This window comes from Bubalus kerabau, chromosome 22 (assembly GCF_029407905.1).
Source record: "Bubalus kerabau isolate K-KA32 ecotype Philippines breed swamp buffalo chromosome 22, PCC_UOA_SB_1v2, whole genome shotgun sequence".
NCBI lineage: Eukaryota > Metazoa > Chordata > Mammalia > Artiodactyla > Bovidae > Bubalus > Bubalus kerabau.
In genome coordinates, this window is record NC_073645.1 from 33,381,448 (window position 1) to 33,402,048 (window position 20,601).

The 20,601-nt window shown below is 35.9% G+C and overlaps 1 protein-coding gene and 1 long non-coding RNA gene across 2 annotated transcripts in view; one reads left to right on the forward strand and one right to left on the reverse strand.

The window, feature by feature from the left end:
• SMC3 (structural maintenance of chromosomes 3) overlaps positions 1-20,601 on the forward strand; it is a 38,189-nt gene that overhangs the window by 4,425 nt on the left and 13,163 nt on the right. Inside the window, exons 3-14 of the mRNA XM_055561019.1 lie at positions 2,875-2,913; positions 4,474-4,541; positions 8,579-8,650; positions 9,525-9,604; positions 9,870-9,948; positions 11,090-11,207; positions 12,208-12,383; positions 12,897-12,977; positions 13,185-13,349; positions 13,652-13,773; positions 14,904-15,117; positions 20,462-20,565. Of these exons, the coding sequence (XP_055416994.1) occupies positions 2,875-2,913; positions 4,474-4,541; positions 8,579-8,650; positions 9,525-9,604; positions 9,870-9,948; positions 11,090-11,207; positions 12,208-12,383; positions 12,897-12,977; positions 13,185-13,349; positions 13,652-13,773; positions 14,904-15,117; positions 20,462-20,565 (1,318 nt within the window). The remainder of the gene's footprint in view (positions 1-2,874; positions 2,914-4,473; positions 4,542-8,578; positions 8,651-9,524; positions 9,605-9,869; positions 9,949-11,089; positions 11,208-12,207; positions 12,384-12,896; positions 12,978-13,184; positions 13,350-13,651; positions 13,774-14,903; positions 15,118-20,461; positions 20,566-20,601) is intronic.
• Positions 1-20,601, reverse strand: part of LOC129637045 (uncharacterized) — a 46,679-nt gene that overhangs the window by 2,743 nt on the left and 23,335 nt on the right. The gene's annotated exons all lie outside the window — the stretch shown is intronic.

A 20,601-nucleotide genomic window follows, 5' to 3' on the forward strand; every position in this document is an offset into this window, starting at 1 on the left:
ATGCGACTAAAACTTGTTATCAAATCTTAGTGTTTTTGCATATAACCTAAGCATATCCCTAGATTACTTGTAATACAGTGTAAATGCTATGTAAATAGCTGTAAATATAATGTACATCATGTGTAAATAGTTGCCAGCTTGTGGCAAATTCTGGTTTGTTTTTGGAACTTTCTGAAAACCCCCAGTCTGTGGTTGATTAAATCCTTGGGTTTGGAACCCAGCGATTTGAGATTTGGAGGACTGACTAATTTTATCCCTGGTGGTTTAGAGGGTAAAGCGTCTGCCTGCAATGCGAGAGAACCGGGTTCGATCCCTGGGTGGGGAAGATCCCCTGGAGAAGGAAATGGCAACCCACTCCAGTACTCTTGCCTGGAAAATCCCATGAACAGGGGAGCCTGGTCAGCTTCAGTCCATGGGGTCACAGAGAGTCGGACACAACTGAGCGATGACACGTTTTTTTGGTTGGTGGTTTGTTCTTGACATTTCAATCGTTTTGGTTTTGTAAGATGATGGCCATCATTACCTAAAATGATTAAATTATATCTGTAGGGCCTCTTACCAGGTAGCTGTTTTACTACTTTGGTTGCAACATTAGGATTGTTAATAGTCACAGTTACAAAGGAAATTATCTAAATGTTCTTTTGTTTAACTGAAAAAAAAATGATATTGTTTAATGTATTTTAAAAACGAGTCTGGACCTCTGGCAGTCCAGTGGTTAAGACTTCACCTTCCAATACACAAGGTGCAGGTTCCATCCCTGGTCCAGGAGCAAAGATCCCACATGCCTCATGGCCACAAAAGCATAAAGCAGAAATAATATTGTAACAAGTTTAAAAAAGACTTTAAAAACAGTCCACATCAAAAAAAAAATCTTAAAAAATAAAAACAAGTCTGTTAATCGTGTAAGAAAGACCAAAAGTAATGTACACTGAGATTGATCCTAAACATATCTTTTGAAAACATACCACTTTGTTTAATGATTTTCGACCCTTAGAAAAATAATGATTTGAAGGCAGGGAGAAACCTCGTGTGATGATACTTGTTTGATGTTTAAATGTAATAACCATAAACCTTTTTAAGGTTATCTTTTTCCCTATCCTTCTAACAAAAGAAATATATGTGACTTTGTAAAACATAAAGAGCATAGAAGCTAAAAGGAAAAAAAATTAAACTGTATCCCTCTACCCAGAGATAGCTATTCTTTCTGTTAATGATCCATGCTTGTGTTAGTCTGCTTTCCTGGAAAACAGAGTCCCAAGCCTGCTTAGCTGCTAGGGCCTTAATGGGAGAGTGCAGTCTGAGGGCAAGAGTGAGGGGAGAGGTGGTCATACCTTTACAAAGAAGATATATCTGGTTTGTGGTTGCATTGGATCACTTCCAGACAGATTTTGTGAAGCCATCTTATATAATCACAGTATAGTTATCAATGTCAGTAAATTTAGCATCAGTACAGTAATCTTTTATTTTTATTTTCTAGTTATGTTGACTGACCCAGTCAATATAACTAGACCCCACCCCAGTACAGGATTTAATTTAGGATCAGGCATTGCATTTAGTTGTCATGTCTCTTTATTCTCATTTAATCTGGGTCATTTCCACAGCCTTTGTCTTTTACAGTGTTGGTTTTGAGAAATATTATGTAAATGATGTGTCCTTTTCAAGGTATTCAATGTGGAGGCATGTGATCTCCATCTGCTTCTTATCAATGATTATACTTTTGATCAGTAAAGGTTGTGTCATTTTTCCACTCTAGTGTTTTTTCCTTTGCAACTGATAAATGTGGAGAGATTTGGGGACCTTGCAAATACTGTGTGCCTTATCAAAAATTCCCCCTTAGATTTAGTATTCATCAATAATTCTTGCCTTTATTCTGGTAGTTACAGGACGATGATACTCTATTTCCAGCACTCCTCTCACATTTACCCTTTGTTATTCTACTGTAATCAAGCATCCTTTCTCCTTAGCTGTTTATCTTTTTATTTTCAGTATGGACTCATGAATTATTCTCCTCCACTTCCACCCAAGCCCTAATTTATAATTCATCAAATTATTTTGGTGCTCAAATTGTCCTAGATTTCCCTAGTAGAAGACCCCCTTCAAGTTGGCCTGTGTCTGTTATATGCCTTTTTTTTTTTTTTTTTAAGCACTTCATTATTTTCTGATCTCTTTAGAATTTACTTTGGATTAAAGATAATGACTTTGGGGCTAAATGTTCAGGATATTGGTCAAGATTGAGAGAGAGTGACATAGTTATTCATGACTTTTAACAATGAAAATTCTGCTGAACAGAAAAGTTCAAGTAAATTCATTATATCTGATGCATTTGATTTTCTTTTTGTTTAGAATTGCTTATTTCTGAATTCAGGTAGTAAAACAAGTGCCTTATAGTTGTCTGTATTTTTGTGATTCTGAGAGACTATACTTGATATATAGGGCTGATCAGAAAACTGTTTTAACATGGAAATGGTTTGAGAATTTTTAATGACTGTTTAAGTATTTTAAAATTTTAGCATGTGAATCTTTAAATTGTTAGAAGTATTATATACAATTAAAATAGCATTACATGTCCATTGTAATGTCCATTGTAATGAAGACCAGGTAGTATGTTTAGTTATTCCTGTTAATTTTAAACTATTGAGAAAGAGCAAAAAAGTAAACAATGAAATAAATTTCTTTAAGAAAAAAACTGAAGACGATACAAAAACTGTACTCATTTGGTAATTAAAGCTGTTTTATTATTTGCTGTTCACTGTTCTGTTGTATTTAAGTTTTAAGATGTTTTGTTAGAAAATAGGATTTTATATCTTTGAATACTTTCAGTTTAAAATTTTACTGTTTTTTATACAAAATAACATACTTTTTAAAATTTTACAGTGGGCAGAAATGGATCTGGAAAAAGTAACTTTTTTTATGGTAGGTATTGTATTTTGAATTCTAAATATAATAAGACCTAGGTATCTTAAGGTAGTTTATCTGAGGTTATGTCTGCATGAAATAGAAGAAATACTTCTTCAAACATGATTGAAATTTAATGTAGAGGGTTTAGAGTGTAAGAATCTGAGCTCTACGGTAGTGGCTAATTAGCCATGTGAAATTATGCAAAACAACTTCTCAAAGTAGTCTTTCACTTTAAAAACAGGTATTTACCCTGCCTACCTTAGATGAGTTGTGAGAATCAAATGAGATTATATATATAGGAGTGCTTTCTAAACTTCAGTGCCATATATAAATGTTGTAAATGTAGAGAGAGAGAAAGAATATAAGTGCAGTAGAATAGTTAATATTGTTATGGGAGATAGCTTATCTGTTTCATCTAAATCAATTATTTTAATAAAAGATGGAGGAGTATAAAAAACTGTATAGACTCAACAAAGACAGTTGTCAGAAGGTAGTAAATAGAGCTTTGAAAACTAGCTCTAAAGATAAAATGCATTTAAGAATAGCAATGCCTGTGTTAAATTCTTTGGTGAGGAAAAATATTTTAACAGATTTGGACTATAGAAGGAGTAGGTTGAAGAATTTTTGAACGCTTTAGTTGAGTGGTGCTTGAGGAAAAGGGAGCATTAGTAATAGCAGAGGTTCTGTCCCTTCTTTGCTCACAGCTCTAAAGGGCACTCTGTATCCCATCAGTAGTTGTAATTTGGGGATGGTGAGAAGAGTAGGATTGGAGTGGAAGTAATAATCTCATAATCTCTCAGTTCAGTTCAGTTCAGTCGCTCAGTCGTGTCTGACTCCCTGCGACCCCATGAATCGCAGCACAGGAGTTTGAATTTGTCCCCTCCAAGGTGATTATAAAAGAAAACCAATCCCCACCATCACCCCCAGCATACACATTCATATACACAGACTCACTCTTTTAGAGTGTCAAAAGTCTCTTGGGTGGACTGGGAATACAATAGTTGAGTAAAGAGTTACATTTCTAGGAGAGGGTTGTCCAGTTAGGCATTCTGAGGAAGTGGCATGAATGACACATGAAAGACAAAGGGCATGTAAGTACTGCAGCAGAGAGTAGAAATCTGAAGCGTTTCCCAGTATTTCCTACTTAGTTTTGTTTCTTTTGACAAAGTATCCAGTCAATGATATTATAGGAATATATCCTATTTTGTTAAATATTTTAATTTATATCATTTATATGTAGTGGATAAAAGCAAATATAGCGTGGAACCTGAACATGTATACTTTGATCAAGTTACACCTTAGTTCTACTTGCCTTTTTGTGTATTTCAGTGTTCTCTTTTTATTTTCTTACCTTAAATGTTTTAGTGAAAGCTTGTTAATATTTTTCTAATATCATCATTTCGTAGGTGATTAATCTGTACAGGCAAATTTTCTGCATTCCTTTTGTCTGTATGAAACAGTTTATCTGTACTGTTCATTACCTGATAGATACACTGTTCTCTGAAGGTATGGGAGATTATAACTAAAGCATAAATCTTTTTTAGATTGTACTAATAGTTATTTTTATGTTTCTAGCAATTCAGTTTGTTCTCAGTGATGAGTTTAGTCATCTTCGTCCGGAACAGCGATTGGCTTTGTTACATGTGAGTGAGACTGCTTTAAAACCCGTTTTAAGTACTTCTAAAAATACATTGTCAGTTCTGCTAAACAAAATTATTTTTTCAAGTTTCAGATCTTTTGTGAACATGACACAATATGTTTCTTATGTATATTGTTCTGCTGTGAAATTTAGTGTACTATATTAATGCAGGATAAAGGCTTAATTTTTATATAATGGTTAAAAAAATTATAGGAGTTCCCTATGGATGGATATATCTTCCATATAAATATAAATTCTTTATTTAAAGAGTATGGCCTGGTAAGGGTCTGGAATCTGGTTTGCTGAGGAGAAAAACGAGTTAGGTTTGGGGATTAGAAACTTTGAGACTCAGAATCAAGTTAATATGGAGCCACAGAAAAGCAACCATTACAAACTTAAGCACATAAAATTATTTTTAGCCATATTTGTACTTAAATGGTAACATTTTCCAATAAGAAAGTATGTTTATAGTTATGAAAACTGTTAGAATGTTTTCATTAAATTATAAATAGTAAATACTTTTAGGGTAAGAAAGTATAAAAGTCTATGATAAAATGGTGTACCTTATCTGTCTTATTTAAGTATAGCTTATAATTACTTTTAAGACCAGAAAGCAAGATTCTTCAGTGTATCTACACAATATCTCTAGACTTAAAGTTCTTTTCTAACCATCATCCCCAACCCCCACTACTCCTGCCCACTCTTTTTTTTTTCTGGTTGAGCCACGTGGCTTGCGGGATCTTAATTCCTCAACCAGGGATTGAACCAAGGCCACGGTAGTGAAAGCACCCAGTCCTAACCACTGGACTGGCAAGGAATTTCTTCCTCCCACTCTTAAATTTTAATTTTAATTTTTTTTTATTTGAATTTTCAGTCTGGTAATCAGGATTGATTCCCTAAAAGCAAGTCTCTGTTTAGGTTTCCCAGATTAGCATTAAAATAGTTTCTTTAGGTGTTATTCTTTATTGTATTGAACTACTTCATAACAGTTTTCACAGTCTAGAAATTATCTGGGCATGGTAAGTAGCTGGGTCACAAATTGATCAAAATGTGACGTGTTAAATGTATATGTTTTCATAGCAGATTTAAAATTATACAGAATATCTCAAATGTTTAAAAAGACAGTTCCAGTAATTATATGCTTTGTTAGGGTTCCTTTCTAACATTAAGATGAATCTATAAGAGAAAAGCCTCTAAGTTTTATGTATTAGCAAATAGGTAAAATTGGGTGGCTATGGGGTCTTGTGCTCAAATGAAGTGGTATGTAGAATAAAACCTATGTACATCTAACTTTGACATCTTTTGCATAGTTCTCATGTTTAAAATTCACAGTCAAAGTCTATTTGGAGGAGAAGAAAAAAGCTCTGTGGTTGAGTATTGTTATCCTAATCCGGTGTCTGCTGCTTTGGCAAGAGGATTTTCTCAGTACAGTTCAGTCGCTCAGTCATGTCCAACTCTTTGCAACCGCATGGAATGCAGCACGCCAGCCTTCCCTGTCCATCATCAACTCCCGGAACTTGCTCAAACTCAAGTCCATCGAGATCGTGATGCCATCCAACCATCTCATCCTCTGTCGTCCCCTCCTGCTTTCAGTCTTGCCCAGCATCAGGGTCTTCTCTAAAGAGTCAGTTGTTCACATCAGGTGGCCAGAGTATTGGCACTTCAGCTTCAGTATCAGTCCTTCCAATGAATATTCAGGACTGATTTCTTATAGGATTGACTGGTTTGATATCCTTGCAGTCCAAGGGACTCTTGAGAGTCTTCCTCCAACTCCACAGTTCAAAAGCATCAATTCTTCAGTGCTCAGCTTTCTTTATAGTCCAACTCTCACATCCATACATGACTACTGGAAAAACCATAGCTTTGACTAGATGGACCTTTGTTAGCAAAGTAGTGTAATATGCTGTTTAGGTTAGTCACAGCTTTTCTTCCAAGGAGCAGCATCTTTTAATTTCATGGCTGCAGTCACCATCTGCAGTGATTTTGGAGCCCAAGAAAATAAAGTCTGTCACTGTTTCCATTGTTTCCCCATCTATTTGCTATGATGTGATGGGACCAGATGCCATGATCTTCATTTTTTGACTGTTGACTTTTAAGCCTCTTTCACTTTCATCAAGAGGCTCTTTAGTTCTTCTTCGCTTTCTGCCATAAAGTTGGTATCATCACGTATCTGAGGTTATTGATATTTCTCCCGGCAATCTTGATTCCAGCTTGTGCTTCATCCAGTCTGGCATTTTGCATGATGTACTCTGCACGTAAGTTAAATAAGCAGGGTGACAATATACAGCCTTGACTTTCCCGATTTGGAACCAGTCTGTTGTTCCATGTCCGGTTCTAACTGTTGCTTCTGACATGCATACAGATTCCTCAGGAGGCAGGTCAGGTGGTCTGTTATTTCCCATCTCTTTAAGAATTTTCCACAGTTTGTTGTGATCCATGCAGTCAAAGGCTTTGGCGTAATGAATAAAGCAGAAGTAGGTGTTTTTCTGGAGCTCTCTTGCTTTTTCTATGATCCAGTGGACTTTGGCAGTATGATCTCTGATTCCTCTGCCTTTTCTAAATCCAGCTTGAACATCTGGAAGTTCATGGTTCACATACTGTTGAAGCCTTGCTTGGAGAATTTTGAGCACTACTTTGCTAGCGTGTGAGATGAGTGCAGTTGTGCGGTAGTTTGAATATTCTTTGCCATTGCCTTTCTTTGGGATTAAATGAAAACTGACCTTTTCTAGTCCTGTGGCCACTGCTGAGTTTTCCAAATTTGCTGGCATATCCAGTGCAGCACTTTCACAGCATCATCTTTTAGGATTTGAAATAGCTCAGCTGGAATTCTATCACCTCCACTAGCTTTGTTCATAGTGATGCTTCCTAAGGCCCACTTGAGTTCACACTCCAGGATGTCTGGCTCTCGGTAGGTGATCACACCATCGTGGTTATCTGGATCATGAAAATCTTTTTTGTATAGTTCTTTTGTGTATTCTTGCCACCTCTTAATATCTTCTGCTTCTGTTAGATCCATACCATTTCTGTCCTTTATTGTGCCCATCTTTGCATGAAAAGTTCCCTTGGTATCTCTAATTTTCTTGAAGAGTTCTCTAGTCTTTCCCATTCTATTGTTTTCCCCTATGTCTTTGCATTGATCACTTAGGAAGACTTTCTTACCTCCTTGCTATTCTTTAGAACCCTGCCTTCAGATGGGTATATCTTTCCTTTTCTCCTTTGCCTTTCGCTTCTTGTCTTTTCACAGCTATTTGTAAGGCCTCCTCAGACAACCTTTTTGCCTTTTTGTATTTCTTCTTCTTGGGGATGGTCTTGATCATTGCCTCCTATACAATGTCATGAACCTCCATCCATAGTTCTTAAGGCACTCTGTCTATCAAATCTGATCCCTTGAATCTATTTGTCACTTCCACTGTATAATCCTAAGGGATTTGATGTAGGTCAGACCTGGATGGTCTGGTGGTTTTCCCTACTTTAGTCAATTTAAGTCTGAATTTTTAATAAGGAATTATGATCTGAGCCATGGTCAGCTCCCAGTCTTGTTTTTGCTGACTGTATAGAGCTTCTCCATCTTCTGTTACAAAAAATATAATCCATCTGATTTCTATATTGACCATCTGGTGATGTCCATGTGTAGAGTCTTCTCTTGTGTTATTGGAAAAGAGTGTTTGCTATGACCAGTGTGTTCTCTTAGCAAAACTCAGTTAGCCTTTGCCCAGCTTCATTATGTACTCCCAAGGCCAAACTTGTCTGTTACTTCAGGTATCTCCTGACTTCTTTCTTTTGCATTCCAGACCCCCATAATGAAAAGGACCTCATTTTTTGGGTATTAGTTCCAGAAGGTCTTGTAGGTCTTCGTAGAATCATATAACTTCAGCTTCTTTGGCATTAGTGGTTGGGGCATAGACTGGATTGCTGTGATATTCTCATCTGATAGAAATTTTCCTGCATGGATTCAGGCTTGTTACCTGCACTAAACTTTAAAAGTATTTAAAGAATATAAAATTACCACTTAAATGACATTAATTTTTTCTTGTGTTTTAGGAGGGTACTGGTCCTCGTGTTATTTCTGCTTTTGTGGAGATTATTTTTGACAATTCAGACAACCGGTTACCGGTGAGTAACTGTTTTTTTCTTTTCAGTAATAATGTGGAGAATTTTATTGATGCAGCTGACTTTTCTCGTGCTTTGAAACTTTTATTTATAGCTGTACTTAGGCTTTTATGATTTGTGTGTGTTAGTCACTCAGTTGTGTCCAACTCTTTGTGAGTCCCTGGACTGTGGCCCTCCAGGCTCTTCTGTCCATGTAATTCTCCAGGCAGGAATATTGGAGTGGGTTGCCATGCCCTTCTCCAGGGGATCTTCCCAACACAGGGATTGAACCCAGGTTTCCTGCACTGCAGGCAGATTCTTTACTGTTTTAGCTACCCAGGAAGTCTTTTATGATTTAGTTTATACTAAAATAGCTATAGCTTATATACTAATTTTATCTTAAAGTTTTGAATATTCTGGTAAACAAGTGGGAATGTGCAAGCTGTTGTAAAAAAAGGTCTTTGTCATAGAATTGAGTATTCATAGCATATTTTTCTTGGAGAAGGCAACCCACTCTAGTACTCTTGCAGGGAAAATCCCATGGGCGAAGGAGCCTGGTAGGCTGCAGTCCATGGGGTCTCGAAGAGTCGGACACGACTGAGCGACTTCACTTTCACTTTTCACTTTCGTGCATTGGAGAAGGAAATGGCAACCCACTCCAGTTTTCTTGCCTGGAGAATCCCAGGGACAGGGGAACTTGGTGGGCTTCCTTCTATGGAGTCTCACAGAGTCTGACACAACTGAAGTGCCTTAGCAGCAGCAGCATATCTTTAGTGAGGTAATTGAAGTTTCAAAATACTTGCTATGGTGACGGACTCTAAAATGACCCTATTAACTGAAATGTTTCCAAAACATTTACTGTTAGATTTATGTTTGAGCATTTATGTTTTTTTCTTAGATCGACAAAGAGGAAGTTTCACTTCGAAGAGTTATCGGTGCCAAAAAGGATCAGTATTTCTTAGACAAGAAAATGGTCACGTAAGCATTTTTATGCTTATAATTTTTATACATAAGAGTAAAAGTATTTTACTTGGCGCATATATGAGGTACTTTTGCCTCGTGTTCAGCAAATTATTATTTAAAGCTCAAGCATAAGAATCAGAAGATTCCCTGAGGCTGATATAAACTATATTTAATGACTGTTCTGTAGTTCTTCATGCCCCTTAACTCAAGGGTTAGTGTATTCTTTGCTTATTGTTAGATTGTTATATATTTGAAAACATTTTTAATTGTTTATCAACAGGAAAAATGATGTGATGAATCTCCTTGAAAGTGCTGGTTTTTCTCGAAGCAATCCTTATTATATTGTTAAACAAGGAAAGGTAAAAAATGTGTATCTTTTTAAATGGAATTTGTTTTCTGATTATATTCATTGAATGATGAATTTGATTTCATTCTAGTGGTTAAATTCGGGTGATAATGGACCTTACTATCTTCTGTTTTCATTGACTGATTTTGCACTGAAGTTTGTATTAATAATACCTTTTTTGTGGCCATAAAGTGTAAAATAGATCCATTGCATAGTGGGATAAAAGTATTTCAGCAGAATTATTTAAGTGGATCATGTTTTCTTAGTGATCTGCAGATACTTTTGGTTTGTAGAAGTTAAGAGTATTGTAGAAACTTTATAAAAATCACATTTGAAAAAAGTTACTTTCTGAAATTAATACTCTGTTAGTATAATACACTAGAAAGTTTACATTACCAGAAATCTGCCATAATGCTACATGTTATTTTCTCTCAATCGAATTGTATTTTTTACAGTTTTTAGGAGTTATATACTTTAGCTGATTGTTCTACTATTTGCTCATATGTTTTAACTATATATATCTAAAATAATTTATTTTTCTTAGAACATACCCTGCAGTGTCCTGATAGTTTTCTGTTGTACTGTTTTGGACTAGGGGAGAATCCTTTTAAAATGTCCACTTCTTATTTCATGTTGGAGGCGTTTTTAGCTATGTGTTGGAAAGTTAGCATTCAGAAAAAGGAATTAGGAAGAATATGTGTTTCACTTTCAAGAGTGAGATTTTTGAAAAGACTATCTTTATGAAAAATTTCTTTACAAGGAGGCTGATTTGAAAGCAATTACCTAAGACTTCCTGTGTGCATGCAGCATAGGTCCCTTTATATTATTTCAATTTCCGCTCATAGGTCATTTCATAGAAGCCATCTATGTTGTCTGCCTCTTTTATAAGAGCGCTGCCGTCACCCTAACTCTTTATGCTATAATTTCTTATTTTGTTTTGTTTTTCTTCATGGCACTTATAGTGTAATGGTATGTATACTTCCTGGTTTTTTTCCCACTAGAGTGTAGGTTTCTTGAGGGTAAGATCTTTTCTGTTCATTGCTGTTCTCCTATTGTGAACTCATACTTAAAACTTGGCATGTGAATACCTTTTAAGGTAGAGTTCTTAAAGAGCAATCTAGCTCTGTAAATAATTATTTTTCTAAAATTTTTAGATTAACCAGATGGCAACAGCACCAGATTCTCAGAGACTAAAACTATTAAGAGAAGTAGCTGGTACTAGAGTGTATGATGAACGAAAAGAAGAAAGCATATCTTTAATGAAGGAAACGGGTAAAATAAATGTTATTCTGCCTTATTTCTTCTATTCTGTGTATTGCTTTTTCATTGTGTTATGATATTTGAGAGAAGTTGTCTATTCTCAGGAATATTTATTATTGTATAATAATTTGCTTGTAGACTAATTGGAAAGAAAATTAGTGTTAGGCACTTTAAGGTTTGAGAATTCTAAGTTTGTCTCTTTAAATCAAGAATTGTTACTGTGAGATAATAGTACCATTCTAGGTCAGCTGCTTTGTGCCTTTAAAGTCTTTCTCATTATTAGTGAGGATAACACATTTGGATGTATTCCTCAGGAAAAAAAAAATGCTGAAATATCAGTTGGCATTAGGTTTTTAATTTATTCACAAGCAAGTAAATGTAAAACTTAAACTTTGAACTTGGATTCTTCTTTAGTACATTCATTATGGAAACTCAATTTTGCCTTTCAAGTGCTGTGCCCTTTCATGGCTTAGAGTCAGAGAGCCTTACGTTCAAAGTCTAAATAATAGTTACCTGATATTGAAACTTTAGACTTGACCTTTCTGGTCCAAAGCTTTCCCCTCTGTGAAGTCCTTTTTTATAGTTTGTAGTGGTGAATAGAGGAGCAAAGTTGCACCATGATTGGAATATAGTAAGTATTCAGTATATGGCAGCTATATAGATAATACTGTTATAAGAATTGAGAATCAGTGACACCAGTGATATTAAGTAGGGTTTTGTGTTTTTTTCCCCTAATGTCATGGGGAGGCACATTAACTTTTAAAGGAAGCTTAAACAAAGGCCTGTAAATGTGTAATATAAGAATCAGTGTCACCATGTATAAGTTTATTCTTTCATACTTTACATAATAAAGCCTTTTAATTGCCATTTTAGTATCTTAAATTTGGTTACCACCTAATAGCAAAGAAATAATGCTAAAGTGCTTGAGATTAAGTTTTACACAGTATATTTGAGAATTGATACTGCGTAAAAATTTTATTCAACTCCTTCACCCTTCTCCCATTTTTTTAAGAGGGAAAACGGGAAAAAATCAATGAGTTGTTAAAATACATTGAAGAGAGATTACATACCTTAGAGGAAGAAAAGGAAGAACTAGCTCAGTATCAAAAGTGGGATAAGATGAGACGAGCCCTGGAATATACCATTTACAATCAGGAACTTAACGAGACTCGTGCTAAACTTGATGAGGTAAAATACTTACCTTTGCCACTTGTTTAATTTTATTTTTATGAATATATTAAACTCATACTATATTTATACTTTTCAATGATTTTTAAATACAGACCTCAAAATTTTAAAACTTCTTAGTGAATTCATTACTCAGCAAATTTACTCTGAGTTTACTCCAAGGAAAATGACCCACGTGGTCCTTGCTGTAGTTGCATCTGAAATATAATTAGGTGGTGGTGTCAGGCAGACCAGGATGAGAAGAAAACAACATTTAGGGTTTCACGAATTTCTTTCTTGGCTTTTTAAGGTGTATTTTGTAATTATTATTGCTGACATTTTGTACAAAAATTTGTTTTAGGTAATGCTGAAAACTAGGCATTTTATATTTAAAACCAATACAGTTATTTTGGGGGGGAAATTTTTTTAAGTGAATGCTTGTTTTAGCAGATATTTAAAGATTTTTACTAGATGTTATAAAATATTGAACAAATCCAAAATGGGTTAGAAATCATAGCTTGGTTTTTTTTCCAGCTTTCTGCTAAGCGAGAGACAAGTGGAGAAAAATCTAGACAATTAAGAGATGCTCAGCAAGATGCAAGAGATAAAATGGAGGTAAGGTTATAAACTAGACTTAGGGTAACTTGTAAGTTAAACTTTCTGTACCAGAATTATGGAATGGTAACTTCAAGTAGTGGTGTCACTGGGATTGAGTATTGGAAAGTTCAAACAAGAGAAAAAGACAAACCAATAATGGTGTCCTGATTTTGCTTTTGTATTTCTAGTTGTCTAACTTGTTTCTATCTGATACTTTTTGAATAGGATATTGAGCGCCAAGTTAGAGAACTGAAAACAAAAATTTCAGCTATGAAAGAAGAAAAGGAACAGCTCAGTGCTGAAAGACAGGAACAGATTAAGCAGAGAACTAAATTGGAGCTTAAAGCCAAGGATTTACAAGATGAATTGGCAGGCAATAGTGAACAGAGGGTAAGTTAAAATGCTGAAAATGAAAGACATAAATGTTCAGGTGAGTGGGAACTGCAGAGGACAGTCCTTTCTGTGACAGGGGTGCATGCTTGAATTTTGGTAAAAAAATTTGGCACATTAAAATAATTTGCATTCAAGTTGCAACTGAGTACTATCAGTTACTTACATTTAAAAATTAGTTTTATGTTGCAGGATCCGTTTTCTCATGAATTCTTTTCATGAGAAAATATCTTACACTAGACTTAAAAATAAGAAAAGTTTTTAAACAGATTGCATTTTTACTTATCTTGCTTTATTTACAGAAACGCTTATTAAAAGAAAGGCAGAAGCTGCTTGAAAAAATAGAAGAAAAGCAGAAAGAACTGGCAGAAACAGAACCTAAATTCAACAGTGTAAAAGAAAAAGAAGAGCGAGGAATTGCTAGGTCTGGGACTTTTTTCACCAATACTAATTTTCTACATGGTTCCTCTATAGAACCTTATTGTATAAAGAATTATAGGTTAGGAAGTTAGTAATTAAAGGCAAAAAGTAATTAAGGGCAAAAAGTTAAATGCCCATTCCAAAGTAACAGCCAGTACTGTGGGCCAGTGTTGGTGTACGCATGTCACCGAGGATAGGCCCTTGGTGAGCCACAGTATCCTCACGCTAAGTTTGACACATTTAAGACTCTGGGAAGTTCAGTAACTTGCCCATAAATAATACAGCTAAATTTTGGACTTTTAAAAACATGAATGATGATTGTTCTTTTGTTTATCCAAATTGTATCCTGCTGTGTGTTCATTCTGCCACCTTCTTTTCATACTTGACATCTTTTAGCATCTAGACATTTTAGTTTCTGTCTGTAGATTGGACTTGCCATTGTTTGCTGACTTCACAATCTAGTACATTATCGTGTTTTTATGCCTCATATGTTCATTTTAATGAATTTCCTGTTTATATCCTTTGTCCATTTTTTTCCTGATTTTTTTTTTTCTTACTGTTTGATAGTATTGTTTTATTTGGGGGTTAATATTTGTCCTTATGTTCTATGTGTTTTCTCTTGCCTTCTAACTTTTATAATGTCTTTCATTGTAAGGTGTTGAAAATGTTTAAATAGTTAAATATAGTTGGAGCATTTTTGAAAATCCCTGAGGTAGGGTGCTAGATTTGTCTAGGTTTACTGACTAACCCAGACCAGGAAGGACCTTAAATCCTTAGAGGATGGGCTGTTTTACCTGAATTTCACTGTGATTTTGAAGTTAAATTAATGTTATATAGAGCTAGTTCTAGAAGCACTATTAGATAACAGTTGCTTTTATACTTAATTCCTTTTTTTTTTTTTCCCTTTTTCCCCATGTGGCTTGTGGGGTCTTAGTTCCCTGACTGTCAAACCCAGGCCCTCAGCAGTGAGAGCACAGAGTCCTAATCACTGGACCACCAGGGAATTCTCCTTTCCTTCTTGTATGGAATTCCAAAAATGGTTATTGTCTCTCTGTACTCTTGAGGTATTGATTGCAATTAAACTTGGTTATTTCCTGTTCTCCTTTTCAATCCATTCTTTTCTGTCTTGTGTAGATTGGCCCAAGCTACCCAAGAGAGAACGGACCTTTATGCAAAGCAGGGTCGAGGAAGCCAGTTTACATCAAAAGAAGAAAGGGATAAGTGGATTAAAAAGGAACTCAAGTCTTTAGATCAAGCTATTAATGACAAGAAAAGACAGATTGCTGCTATACATAAGGATTTGGAGGACACTGAGGCAAATAAAGAGAAAAATCTGGAGCAGTATAATGTAAGAACTTTTATAGCTGCTTTGTGAAATCTTTGAGTGTGAACATGTGCAGGTTTATCTGTTTCTTTTAAGTTTTATTTGTAAATAGTTATCATAAAATACACAAGACAGATACTTAATTAGATAAGACCAGGACAGTTTAATATTATACATATGGTAGTTCTTTTTTTAAAGATTTTTTGCCATGTCAGTGAGTGTCCATATAGATTAAATATATTTTAAAATATATTTTTAATGAGTCAGTAACATGTACTTGGACTGTACACTTAACTTTAAGTAATATCATACAAATCTAAAATGACTATAGTAATTTAAAAGTTTTCCATTTTTATGTAATAATGTAATATTCTATCAGTGTAATAACTTACTGCAGAATATATTTTGTTAACACATTGGTGATTTTATAAACACTTTCTAAGTGAATTAAATATTCACTCTGCATGTTTAGTTAGCATTTTCTTAAAAATTGAAGTAGAAGATAAAACCATTACTTTGAATAAGAAAGATTGTAAATTATTTAAAATTAGAAAGAGAGAAAAATGCTTTCTTAAGTGATACTTGTGGATATATATATAGGTGATTGGAAGATGATCGAAGTGGTGAGAAGGGAGTGTGTAGGACAGGTGTAGGGTAAGAATATATATATTTATTTATTTATATATACACACACCTAGAAGGAACCTTTTTACCTTACAAGGTCTTCACCATTGGTATGGTCAGTTTATCAGAAAAGTCACTGAAAACATAAAATCTTAAATATGTATACTTACATGCATTTCATGTATAATATTTACATGTATTTATATATAAATATTTAAAGATAAGTGTATGTTTATGTACCAGTCTTTATTTTTAGATGTTTTTTAAAGTGCATCTTTGGGTTCACAGCAAAATTGAGAGTAAGGTATTGAGATTTCCCATATACTGCCTACCCCCACACCTGAATAGCCTTCTTTATCAACATTCTTCACCAGAGTGTATACCAATCTTGATGTAGCACCCAAGGTATTTCTTATGAATATGAGTAGTGATTAGCATTCCGAGGGGACTTTCCTCTTATGAGCTGTACATGTAAATACAGTTCTCCTTAAAGTTGGATGAAAACAATTCAGGATTCAATATAAGATCATATATTGCATTTAGTTGTCATGTTTCTGTTATCTGCTTTAATCTGCATCAGCTCCTCAGTCTTTCCTTGACTTTGTGACTTGACATTTTGAATTACTGTTAGAAAATATGTGCATGTGTGCTCAGGCGTGTCCAACTCTGTGGCTCACCAGACTCCTCTGTTCATGGGATTTTTTCAGGCAAGAATGCTGGAGTCAGTTGCCATTTCCCCTTCCAGGGTATCTTCCCCACCCAGGGATCGAACCGGTGTCTCCTGCCTTGATAGGCAGATTCTTTATCACTGAGCCACCATTTCAGTTCAGTTCAGTCGCTCAGTCTTGTCTGACTCTTGGTGACCCCATGGAGTGCAGCACGCCAGGCCTCCCTGTCCATTACCAACTCTTCAAACTCATGTCCATTGAGTCAGTGATGCCATCCAACCATCTCATCTTCTGTTGTCCCCTTCTCCTCCCACCTTCAGTCGTTCCCAGCATCAGGGTCTTTTCAAATGAGTCAGTTCTATGCATCAGGTGGCCAAAGTGTTGGAGTTTCAGCTTCAGCATCAGTGCTTCCAATGAATATTCAGGACTGATTTCCTTTAGGATGGACTGGTTGGATCTCCTAGCTGTTCAAGGGACTCTCAAGAGTCTTCTCCAACACCACAGTTCAAAAGGCTCAATTCTTTAGCCCTTAGCTTTCTTTATAGTCCAACTCTCACATCCATACATGACTACTGGAAAAACCATAGCTTTGACTAGATGGACCTTTGTTAGCAAGGTAATGTCTCTGCTTTTTAATATGCTATCTAGATTGGTCATAACTTTTCTTCCAAGGAGCAAGTATCTTAATTTCTTGGCTTCAGTCACCATCTGCAGTGATTTTGGAGCCCCCAAAAATAAAGTCAGCCACTGTTTACCCATCTGTTTGCCATGAAGTGATGAGACCAGACGCCATGATCTTCGTTTTCTGAATGTTGAGTTTTAAGCCAACTTTTTCACTCTCCTCTTTATCACTTTTATCAAGAGGCTCTTTAGTTTCTCTTCGCTTTCTGCCATAAGGGTGGTGTCATCTGCATATCTGAGGTTATTGATATTTCTCCCAGCAATCTTGATTCCAGCTTGTGCTTCATCCAGTCCAGCATTTCTCATGATGTACTCTGCACATAAGTTAAATAAGCAGGATAACAGTATACAGCCTTGACGTACTCATTTCCCAATTTGGAACCAGTCTGTTGTTCCATGTCCAATTCTAACTGTTGTTTCTTGACCTGCATAGAGATTTCTTAGGAGGCAGGTCAGGTGGTCTCATATTCCCATCTCTCTAAGAGTTTTCCAGTTTGTTGTGATCCATACAGTCAAAGGCTTTGGCATAGTCAACAAAGCAGAAATAGATGTTTTTCTGGAACTCTCTTGCTTTTTCAGTGATCCAACAGATGTTGGCAATTTGATCTCTGGTTCCTCTGCCTTTTCTAAATCCAGCTTGAACATCTGGAAGTTCATGGTTCACGTACTGTTGAAGCCTCGCTTGGAGAATTTTGAGTATTACTTTGCCAGCGTGTGAGATGAGTACAATTGTGTGGTAGTTTGAGCTTTCTTTGGCATTGCCTTTCTTTGGGATTGGAATGAGAACTAACCTTCTCCAAACCTGTGGCCACTGCTGAGTTTTCCAAATTTGCTGGCATATCCAGTGCAGCACTTTCACAGCATTATCTTTTAGGATTTGAAATAGCTCAACTGGAATTCCATCACCTCCACTAGCTTTGTTCATAGTGATGTTTCCTAAGGCCCACTTGGTTTGCACTCCAGGATGTCTGGCTCTAGGTGAGTGATCACACCATCGTGATTATCTGGGTTGTAAAGATCTTTATTGTATAGTTCTGTGTATTCTTGGCACCTCGTCTTAATATCTTTTGCTTCTGTTAGGTCCATACTGTTTCTGTCCTTTATTGTGCCCACTTTGCATGAAGTGTTCCCTTGGTATCTCTAATTTTCTTGAAGAGATCTCTAGTCTTTCCCATTCTATTATTTTCCTCTGTTTCTTTGCATTGATCACTGAGGAAGGCTTTCTTCTCTCTCCTTGCTATTCTTTGGAACTCTGCATTCAGATGCTTATGTCTTTCCTTTTCTACTTTGCGTTCACTTCTTTTCTTTTCACAGCTATTTGTAAGGCCTTCTCAGACAGCCATTTTGCCTTTTTGCATTTCTTTTTCTTGGGGATGGTCTTGATCCCTGCCTCCTGTACAGTGTCATGAACCTCCATCCATAGTTCATCAGGCACTGTCTATCAGATCTAGTCCCTTAAATCTATTTCTTACTTCTACTGTATAATCGTAAGGGATTTGATTTGGGTCAGACCTGAATGGTCTATTGGTTTTCCCTACTTTCTTCAATTTAATCTGAATTTGGCAATAAGGAGTTCATGATCTGGCCACAGCTCCCAGTCTTGTTTTTGCTGACTGTATAGAGCTTCTCCCATCTTTGGCTGCAAAAAATGTAATCTGATTTCTGTATTGACCATCTGGTGATGTCCATGTGTAGAGTCTTCTCTTGTATTGTTGGAAGAGGATGTTTGCTATGACCAGTGTGTTCTCTTGACAAAACTCTATTAGCCTCTGCCCTGCTTCATTCTGTACTCCAAGGCCAAATTTGCCTGTTATTCCAGGTATTTCTTAACTTCCTACTTTTGCATTCTAGTCCCCTGTAATGAAAAGGACATCTTTTTTGGGTATTAGTTCTAGAACGTCTTGTAGGTCTTCATAGAAACTTTCAGCTTTTTCAGCATTAGTGGTCGGGGCATAGACTTGGATTATCGTGATACTGAATGGTTTGCCTTGGAAACGAACAGAGATCATTCTGTTGTTTTTGAGATTGCATCCAAGTACTGCTTTTCAGACTTTTTTGTTGACTATGATGGCTACTCCATTTCTACTGAGCTACCTGAGAAGCCCATTATAAAGTACATATTATCTATTACCATATGCACTTACGTTTTATATATTAGAGGTTTTTGCCCATTTAGGGCTTCCCTGGTGGCTCAGAGGTTAAAACCTCTGCCTGCAATGCGGAAGACCTGGGTTTGATCCCTGGGTCGGGAAGATCCCCTGGAGAAGGAAATGGCAACCCACTCCAGTATTCTTGCCTGGAGAATCCCATGGACGGAGGAGCCTGATTGGCTACAGTCCACGAGGTCGCAAAGAGTCGGACACGACTGAGCGACTTCATTTTCACTTGCTCTTTTAATCCAATTTTCAGTGACTAGTCTTTGAGTGTGTTCAAAACTAAATCATTTTTTTAAAGGAACAACTTTTCCTTGTACTCATATCATCAGTTTATCTAATGTTTAATGTAATCAGTCACCTAAAAACAAAAACATACTAGGGAGCAAACAGAACTGATTCTGTAACCATAAACAGCTCAGCTGGTAGGACAAGTGACCAGGAGTAATAGACTACTGGCCAGTGTGCTTTGGACTTTGGTCAGGAATGGAAAACAGATTGATTGAGGTAGTCAGTTCTTTGGGAATTTGTTAGTATAGTTTTAGTTGAGATAGCTACATCCTGTCTTGAAATAAAAGGCATTTTTATCTTGAGTTCATGGAAATATCAACCTTAACAGATGCCCTTTTTGAAAAAGCTTGGTGCTAAAACAGGAGTTTGCAGTGAGAGGTTTTATTCATTCTTTTTCAAGTTTCAAATTATTTTTCAATATTTCAGTTGCATATAAGTGTATCAAAATGACCACTTGTGTGGGTGAACTCTGTTCTTTATACTGGATAGAGATTATTTTACAGTGTTAATTACATTGTGCAAAAGAGCCTTTTGCTTCTTAGTATGTTCCTAAATCTCTTGTATTCTAGTGTGTGTGTGTGTGTGTGTGTGTGTGTGTGTGTGTGTGTGTATAGAGGGGTCCATGTGAAAAGTATGCACTGCAGTGTTTTGAGAATTTATTAATAAATTTTTTTCTTCTAAAATTCTAGAGTATATATTATAGAAGTAGTAAGGTCATTAATGAACAAATTAATTGTTTTGATACACGTATGTACTTGTTAAACCATCACCACAATTAAGATAACAAGCCTATTGATCACCCCAAAATGTTTCCCATATCCCTTGGTAATTCTTCCCTCTCTCCTTTCCTGGACTCTTCCATCCTCTGGTAACAACTGACCTGCTTTCTGTTACTAGGGATTAGTTTGTATGAAATTAGATTTTAAATTTGATGTATTTTTATTTCCATAGAAACTGGATCAGGATCTTAATGAAGTCAAAGCTCGGGTTGAAGAACTGGACAGAAAATACTACGAAGTAAAAAATAAGAAAGATGAATTACAAAGTGAAAGAAAGTTAGTATAGACTAAAGTATGCCTTAATATTTTTGA